General features: G+C 39.9%; 1 protein-coding gene and 1 pseudogene across 3 annotated transcripts in view; both read right to left on the reverse strand.

The window, feature by feature from the left end:
* LSM14A (LSM14A mRNA processing body assembly factor) overlaps positions 1-595 on the reverse strand; it is a 50,123-nt gene extending 49,528 nt beyond the window's left edge. The window contains exon 1 of one of the 3 annotated variants that reach the window (XM_032486185.1): positions 291-595. In XM_032486185.1, the coding sequence (XP_032342076.1) occupies positions 291-411 (121 nt within the window). In that variant the 5' untranslated portion in view covers positions 412-595. The remainder of the gene's footprint in view (positions 1-290) is intronic. The other 2 variants (XM_032486182.1, XM_032486183.1) reach the window with 2 other exon arrangements.
* A 6,139-nt stretch (positions 596-6,734) lies between these two features.
* On the reverse strand, positions 6,735-7,205 carry LOC106730867 (annotated as a pseudogene).
* Positions 7,206-9,759: the final 2,554 nt, after the last annotated feature.

Here is a 9,759-nt window from a genome sequence, read left to right on the forward strand (position 1 = left end):
CCTGTTCTCGGACTTCAGGACCGCCCCGCCCGGCCGACTCTCAGCCCTGTAGTTCCCGGATTGAAGGCGCCGACCTTCGGGCGGAAGCCTGGGAGCCCGGGGGAGGCCGCGGCCCGGCTCGGCCCGCGACGCCGGGGCCCGGAGGGAGGGAAGGGAGCGGCCTCCCCGAGGACGACGGAGGGAGCAGGGAGGGAGCGGCGGGGGGAGGTGGGGTGGGTTGTGGGTCGAGAGGCAGGCGCAGCCCCAAGCGCCCGGTCCGGCACCCCACCCCGAGGCCCGCCCCAGCGTACCTTTGGCGAGAGCTACGGTAGAGTTCTCGGTGTCGATAGTGTAGAGGATGCCCTCGTAGCGGATCTCCGCCTTAGAGATAAGGCTGATCTTGCTGCCGATGTAAGGGGTGCCCCCGCTCATGGCGCTGCCGCCGCCGCCTCTCTGGGCCGCTCGCAGAGAGGCAGATCCCACGCCGCTGTGGCCGCTCCGCACGCCCGCCTGCTCCGTCGGCGCCTACAGCAGCCGCCTCAGACTCAACATGGCGGTGGCGCCGGCTCCGCTACCCTCCCCCAGCCTCCCGCCCTCAAGCCGCGGCGCGGCGGCGGCGGCGGCGGCAGCGGCGGCGGCGCGGGGCATGCTGGGCCGTGGAGGCCGCTCTATCGCGAGACGCCGCTGGCTGCCAGTGGCTCCGAACTCCTCCGCGACCTCCGTAGTCGCAGCCGCGCACCTTAGCCTAATTTAGGTCCTCTGTGCCCGAGGGGCCTGAGAGGAGATTCTGGGAGTGGCGAGGTGCCTCCAGACGCCAGGACACTGCGGGCTGGAGTGGAGGCGCGAGGGGTTCTCTGGACTTAAGCTGCGGCCTCCGCCATTTCCAGACCCATTGTATCTTGTCCTAAGTCCTGTGTCTTTGCAAATACGGATCCGTCTGCCTGGAAAGTTGCCCACCTGCCTCCAAGCTCCTGGTGAGCCCCTTTAGGACCTGGTTACTTCCCCTTTGAGGCAGCTGCACCCCTCCAGGAGCTCTGAGGACCCATTACATCACCTGTCACCCAACAAGCCCGCCCCACCCCCACCCACTCCCACTCCTTCCCTTCCCTGCTCTTGGAGGAGGGATTCTGTCCACTTTCCAATGGTCTCATCCAGGCTCATGACATTCAGTGCCATTGCACACAGGCCAATCTCAAGTGTTTGCAGTTTTGATCAATTCTGTGAACTCTGGATTCACATAAAGCGTAACCTTGTCAACTGAAAAAAAAAACCCACCTACAATCTAATGGTTAAGAATTATATTTTATTTTGCAGACTTGATGAAAACTTAAGCTCCCTCAGGTCTCCGAGGGACCATGGGAGGTAAGGGAGGAGCCAGGATATATAGGAGTTCTTCCAAAAACAAAACAAACAAAACCCTAGGTAGTCTAACATCAAAAGATTACTCTTAATTAAAGAAAAACCAGACATCTCAAGTTAATGAATTTAGCACTTTTCTATGTATGGGAAGATGCAAGAGTCTGGGCTCACTGAAATCATTCCTTTGATATGCACCTTAACTAGAGCTAGTAAACTGTTTTTCTCCATCCTGAATCCCCTCAGGGCGCACAGTTGAGGGTGGCTACAGTGGTTGATAGCTTGATGGCTGCAGAATCCTTTGTTTGCTTACATGGCAGGCAGCATTCTTCATTACCACCTCCTCAGCATCTCCAGGTGAACGTTTAATCCGCCATGCTCCTGATTTCTCCTCTAAACCTAATCTTTTCCCACTGTTCACCATTGAGGTACAACTTACTCAACAGTTCATACTTAACGATGGGACTCCTTTCTCGCCCCCACATCTGTTCTGACTGCAAAATCCTGTCCTTTTCACCTATAGAATATATCCTGAATCTGGTCACTTCTCACCGTCTCCGCCCCCACCCTATAACAAGCCACCCTGTTGAGATGCACCTTAACTAGAGCTAGTAAACTGTTTTTCGCCATCCTGAATCCCCTCAGGGCACACAGTTGGGGGTAGGTCCCTCTACCTCTGCATTTGTCCCCAGTAGTTTATTCTCAACCTAGTAACCCGAAAGACCTTGTTAAAATCTAAGTCAGATCGTATTACTTCTCTCCCCAGTGATTTTATGTCACACAGAGTGAAAGCCAGACTCCTTACTTTGGCTTATGAAGACATAAGTGATTTAGCACCTTGTTACCTCACTATACTGTTCTGTTCTAGCCACCTCTTTCACCCAGAACTTTTGCACTTCATTCAGATCTCTACTCAAAGTCACCTCCGGAGTCACCTCCTTACTGTTCTGTTTAAAATAATACCACTTGCATCATTCTACAGACCCGTACTCTCCTTGCTTTTTCTTCAGAGCATTTAATCTCTCTCCAGTATGTCTATTTAGTTATTTGTGTGCGTCTGTCTCCTTCACTAAAATGTAAATGTTTTGAGACGGACTTTTTTTTGGTCACTGCTGTATGATTAGGTACTTAGTAGAGTGTATGAAACAGAGCAGCTCTTCAGTAAATTGGATGAAGTTGGATGAAAGCAGAGCACAGGCAGGATGTCTGGTGAGCTGAGTGAACAAATGGTAAGAAGCCTGGCAACATGCAGATGGGGAAGCAGGAACAAAGACTAGAGGCTATGTTGAGTCTGGTGCATAATGGCTTCCAAGGAAGGCTATGAAATACCTTCTTCAGTACAAGGTTCCTGCCAGGGAGTTGAACTCTTATTTCTGTTCTTTCCTCTCCCTTCCAGGCCTACAACACAGCTTGTCTTCTCATGCTTCCTGAGTGAGCTCATCCTCTTCCATATATAAGCTAACGATTCCCAGATTTACTTCTTCATTCCAGCTCTCCTGACTTCCAGGGTCACACTAGCTATGTACTTACTAGATGCAGTTCTTTAGGTGTCCCATGGGTACTTCCAGCTCAGAATGTTCAAAATTATCTGAATCTGTTCCCTTCCCCAAAATAAACCTGGCTTTTATTCACGCTCCCTGTCCTATCACTGGCCCCAGGACTCACTAAGGTGTCCAGTCTTGAAGCCAGAGTCCTTACCTGGGTATACCCAATCAGTCACCAATCTTGCGGATTCTGTGCTCGCTTAGGCAGCACATAACCAGTCTTGCTGATTCTACTTTATGTTTTGCAATTCATGGCTTCCTGCACCCTGGGGCACCAGGAACTATGCATAAATGCAGTTGATCAGTGCAGCTGATTAGTGTGGTTGCCATAGTATATTTATTATACATGTAAATCTCTAACATATATATGCTAGTAAAAGTTTGAGAACTGTGACGCATTTCACCACCACAGCTTCTGAGGATTCAAATTCCATGTTACTCCCCTGCTTAAGGACCATTGATGACTTCTGGTAGCCTACAAAAACCAAACCCAACCAAACCAAAAAAACCCCCTCTCCGCTGAATGTTTTCAGCAACAGAAGCTCTGGAATGGAAAAGCAATTGTGTTGGAAGAGGAAATGAGGAAGATAGGTCCAAAGCAATGTTTCTAGCTAGAATACTGTTTTTAACTTACATTTGTGTTTTCTTGGTAAGGCTGAGGAGTGGCTGATGGAGAATAAGGGGGAAACAAGGCTTCTGCCTCTCACTGTCTTTGGTGTGGCCACGGTTATTCATTGTAACTCCCAACATTCTGTGTGCCTTAGGCTCTGGCCACACTAAATTCATGTACTTCTCAAAACGTATGTATCACTCTCCTTCCTCTAATCATTCCTTCGTCTCCTGTTTGATATGAAAGGCTCTCTATCCCATCTCCACTTGGTAGGCAAGATTCAAAGTCACCCTCACAGTATAGATAAAAATTACCTCAGAATAGATCAAAGACCTAAATGTAAGAGCTAAAACTATAAAGCTCTTAGAAGAAAACATTATGGTAAATCTTCTTGACCTGGATTACACAATGGTTTCTTAGATGTACCACAAAAAGCTCAAACAACCAAAGAAAAAATACATAAGTTGAATTTCATAAAAATTAAAAACTTTTGCATTTCAAAGGACATTATCAGGAAAGTGAAGAGAAAACCCGCAGAATGGGAGAAAATATTTGCAAATTGTAGATCAAATGAGACTTGTTGTCCAGAATATATAAAGAACTCTTAAAACCAACAATAAAAACACAAATTAAATTGCCCATTTAAAAAATGTGTAAAGGATTTGTATAGACATCCCTCCAAAGAAATATACAAGTGGCCAAATAAGCACAGAAAAAGATGCTTAACATCGTTAATCATTAGGGAAATGCAAATCAAAACCACAATGAGATATCACTTCATACCTAGCAGGATGATTGTGTTTAAAAAGATAGACAATAACAAGTGTTATTGAGGATGTAGAGAAATTGGAGCCCTTATACATTGCTGATGGGAACATAAAATAGTGCAGCCTGTTCGGAAAACAGTTGGGCAGTTTCTCAAAAAGTTGAACATAGAGTTACCATATTACACAACTGTTCCGTTCTTATGTACCCATGATAGCTAAAAACATATGTACCTGCAAAAACCTTGTACACAGATGTTCATAGCAGCATTATTCATAATAGAGTGGAAACAACCCAAATATCCATCAACTGGTGAATGGATAAATAAAATATGGCGCGTCCATATGATGAGATATTATTTAGCCATAAAAACAAATGAAGTACTGATACATGCTCCAACATGGATGAATCTTAAAAGTATGCTAAGTGAAAGAAATCAGACATGAAATGTCATATATTATATGATTCCATTGATATGAAGTGTCCAGAATAGGAAAATCCATAGATACATAAAATAGATTAGTGGATTAGTGGTTGCCAGGGCTGGGGAGTGACTGCTAATGGATGGAGGTTTCTCTCTGGGGTGATGAAAATGTCTGGAATTAGACAGTGGTGATTGTTAAACTATATTATTAATATTCTCAATACCCACTAAATTATACACTTTAAAAAGTGAATTTTATAATATGTGAATTGTATCACAATAAAAATATGCCTCTTCATATTATGACTCTATTAAACTAAGGTTTCATAGCAACATGGGCACATGCTTATAATATTTAAATAAAAAACCTGGATACAAAATTATATGAGTATAAAGACTTATTTTGAAAAAAGACAGCATATGAAAATAAAGCAGTAAAGTAAATGCTATTGTGTCAAGGTATTAGATATAATGTTTTGTGGTAAATTTTCTCTCTGTATTAGTAAGGAGATGTGTTCTGGTTATCTATTGCTGTATAACAAACCACTGTAAAATTCAATAATTTAAAACAATTACCATTTTATTACATCTCACAGTTTTTAGAGCAGGGCATGACTAAGTAATTCTGTTTTAAAATAGCACCATCTGTGGTCATTTGGTGGCCACTTGCCTGGTCTAGAAGGTCCTAGATGTCTTCATTAACATGACTGGCAGGAACAGCTAGAAGGCTGGGACTCTTATGACACTGTGAAACCACCTTACCAGCTTGGACTGTCAGCTTTCTTATTTGTGCTAGTGTTATTTTGAGTCTTTCTGTTTTCTTTTCTTTCCTTCTTTCTTTTTTTTTTTTTTTTTTTTTGAGTCTTTCTTAAATAGCAGTCAAATACATTTCCCAAGTGTTGCAAAAAGGAAGACAAATGATTGGGTCAGTCATTATACTGACTGGAGGAGGAACCACATCTTACACAGGGTTGAATTCTGAACTCAGTATGTGTGTCAGTTGGTTCTTCTCAGAAGTAGCTACTGAGACAGGAGTGAGAGGTTTATTGGAAGTAATGACTGTGAAAAGTAAAAGGGAGAGGAAGCAGGATTGAGCAGGGAGAGTTTGCAGATCTGAGAAAATCTCAGCCAACCTAACAGGGCTCCTGGAGCAAAGATTACTCTTTAGAATAGACCCACATCATGCAGAAATTATGAGGCCTAGTACCCCTGCTGTTCTCTGTTATTGGCTGGGGCTGCCCAGGAAGAACATGGACTTGGATTGAAAGCTCTCTGCTAACTGCATTCCTTGGTAACAGCATCACAGTTCCTTTCATTATTTCTTTCTTCCTTCTTTCCTTCCTTTCTTTTTTCTTTCTCTTTCTAAATTTTCTTTTTCTTTTTAAAAAATATTTTGTTGTTTTTAATTTCTTTCTTTGTTCATTTGTTTGTTTTCCTTTTTTTTGGAGGAGTAAATTAGGTTTGTTTGTTTAATGGAAGTACTGGGGATTGGTTCCAGGACCTCTTGCATGCTAGGCAAGCACTCTACCACGGAGCTATACCCTCCTCGCACAAGTCCTTTCTTGAAGCAAGTAAAAATTAGGTAGTCAACAGTTCCCTAAGTCTTTTCCTGTGATTGCATCTTACTTTAGCAAGAGTTAATGAATTAGATGTCCAGTTTAATAAGTTTCTCTTCTATAAAACTTTATATTCATAGAGTAGAACTTTTGAGATTTTTCTATTTTTTTCTTATCTGTTTCATTAATTTTTTTAAAGAATTTGATCTAAGTTGTGAAATGTATTGTTATAAACTTATTCATAATATCCTGTTAATATCCTTTTTTTTTTCTGGGTTCAAAATTTTAAAATTGCTTATGTTCAGTGCAAACCAGAGTGTTCAAATTCATGGCACAAGTTTTATTAGTCTTGGGTATTTTTGTATTCTTTATATGAATATTGTCTGTTTTATTAACACATATTGCTCTCAGCATACAGATGCAGATTATTTTCTAGCTATTATTAAAAGTAAGAAAAAAAAAGTAAGGTAGGGTGTTCTGTAGAAGTGCTACGTTATTATTCAGTGAGTTATTTGCTATTGTTCTTTTTTGGCCATTTCTTGTTAGGGAATTGTATCCTGTGCTGCTTGTTGCATTTTCTCCAGTTTTTCCAGTCAGATTTTAAGGATAAAAGTTGGGGTTTACACAGCACCACTTGGTTATATCTTCCACAGACAACTGCCCTTGTTTTGGAAGAACTTCCCAGAACATTGACTTCACTTCTGCCATATCTGATATGGTTTCTTGCTGAAAGTTCTACTGTTCTTTCTCCCCGCAGCTTTAGGCATCCAACCGGATATTACCAAGATGACTGACAGGTGTTGACTGAAACCTACAGAAGGAACTTGCTTGGCGACTCCAGTTGGAATGGATACTCCCTGGGGCAACCGGGGGCCAAGTTATCCCCATCTTTCCATCATGACCCCAATCTAAATTGTCAAATGCAACTTTCGGACAGGACAGGGATTTTTGGAGCCCTCAACTCTTGTCTACCTAGGTAAGTGGACTAGATGTCCCAACAAAATAAGAGCGAGGAAACTTGCTCGCTCAATACCTCAACCCGGGCAGGTAGTCCGGAATATGAACTAACTTGTTTAGTATGGGATGTCTGGGTCACCTTTGGTTCGTTTTTGTGCCTTCTTACAGATGCATGTCTTCCGAGACAGCTCAACTGTTGCCCCAAGCAACTGTCCCTGTTAGTGTCCTTTTAACACCTGTAGGCTCTATAGTGATGTTTCCCCTATAATTAGGGTCTTCTTCCCCCCAACCCCTGCCCCTTATGTCTTGCTAGGGGTTTATCACTTTTATTCATCTATTCAAGGAACTCGATTTGGTTTTGTTACTTTTATCTATTGTTTGTTTTCCATTTCATTGACTTCTGCTATTATCTTCATTATTTCCTTCCTTCTACTTATTTTGGGTTTAATTTGCTCTTCTTTTTTTTAGCTTCTTTAAGGTAGAAGCTTAAATTGTAGATGTTAAACCATTCTTCTTTTCTAATATAAGCATTTAAACCTGTAAATTTCCTTCTAACAATACTTTAGCTGCATCCCACATAATTTAATATGTATTTTTTTTATTATTATTCAGCTAGAAACATTTTCTAATTTCCTACTGTGATTTCTTCTTTGACCCATAAATTATTTCAAACAGTGTGGCATAATTTCCAGATTTTGGAGAATTTTCTACTTGTCTTTTGTTAATAATTCCTTATATATATATCCATCATGGTCAGAGAGTATGCTCTGCATGAAATCCTTTGAAATTATTGAGACTTGTTTTATAGACTGATGAATTGATGAATGTTCCATATGCACTTAAAAAGAATGTGCATTCTGCAGTTATTGGGTGTATTATTCTGTAAATGTTGAGTCAAATTGGTTGATCATGTTCTTCAAATCTTCTGATTTTTTTGGTCTGTTCTAATAGTTACTGGAGAGATATGTTAAAAATCTCTATGATGGTAGATTCATCTATTTTTCTTTTTATATATATATATATCAATTTTGCTTCATATGTTATTAGACGCATGTAATTTGTTTTCAACCATCTTTTCTTTTTTAATTGAAGTATGGTTGATTTACAATGTTTCTGATATATAGCAAAGTTACACATATATACATATATAAATCTATTCTTTTTCAGATTCTTTTCCATTATGGTTATTACAAGATACTGAATACAGTTCCCTGTGCTGTACAGTAGGTCCTTGTTGGTTATCTATTTTACATATGTCAATTCTAAACTCCCAATTTATCCACCCATCTTTCTATTCTGGTAACCATAAGTTTGTTTTCTATGTCTGTGAGACTGTTTCTGTTTTGTAAATAAGTTCATTTGTATCATTTTTTTAGATTCCACATAAGAGCAATATCATACAATATTTGTCTTCTGTCTGACTTGCTTCACTTATGATAATCTCTAAGTCCATCCATGTTGTTGTAAATGGCATTATTTCATTCTTTTTTATGGCTGAGTAATATTCCATTACGCACACACACAGACACGCACACACACACACACACACACACACATACATGTACATACACACCACATCTTCTTTATTCATTCATCTATTGATGGGCATTTAGATTGTTTCCATGTCTTGGCTATTGTAAATAGTGCTAGGTGCACGTAGTTTGGATTGTTACTCTCTCCTAGTGAATCAACACTTTTATCATTATGAAACAGCTTTTTGTCAGGTCCTTTACATGATACTAATAGAGCTATAACTGCTTTCTCATGACTAGTGTTGCTTGGTATATCTCTTTTATCCTTTTATTTTCACCTATCCCTTTTTTTATAATGTGTATAACTAAATGTGGTATTTATATTCAGTTTGACAAGTTCTAGCTTTTACCTGGAGCATTTAGTTCATTTATATTTAATATAATTACTGATATGTTTAGATTTAAGTTTACCATTTGGCAATTTGTTGTAGTTCTACTTTTTATTTGGTTTTTATTTTCTGCTTTCTTTTGTATTAATCAAAAAATTTTTATTAGTCCATTTTTTTCCTCCTCTATTGGAAATTTAGCTCTATCTTTTTGCATTTATATTAGTGACTGCCCTAAAGATTATAAATTACATCTATAACTCATTGTAGTCTAGACTGAATTAGCTTTTTACTGCTTTATAAACAATGAAGGGCCTTAAAACAATTTGATTCTATTTACATTCTCTCTTTGTGTTATTATTGTCATATGTTTTACTTCTACATATAAGCTCCCACAAAACATTATTGCTTTTGATTTAAAGAGTCAATATATTTCTAAATATAATTTTTAAAATAGCCTTTTATGTTTATCCACATAGTTATCATTTCAGTGACTAGCCAGTTTTTCTGTTATTCCCTGAATGTGATGAGTCTTTTTCTATGGATGGATTAAGATTTTCTTTTTATGGTTTTCAGAAGTTTGCCTGTGATGTCTTTATGTGTGGTATTCCTTATGTTTTTCTTGCTAGCTTGAGGTTTGCTGCATTTATTAGATCTTTCATCAATTTTGGAAAATTTCCAATAACTAACACTTTTTGTTATATTTCTTT

The sequence above is a fragment of the Camelus ferus genome, chromosome 9 (genome assembly GCF_009834535.1).
Source record: "Camelus ferus isolate YT-003-E chromosome 9, BCGSAC_Cfer_1.0, whole genome shotgun sequence".
Taxonomy (NCBI): Eukaryota; Metazoa; Chordata; class Mammalia; order Artiodactyla; family Camelidae; genus Camelus; species Camelus ferus.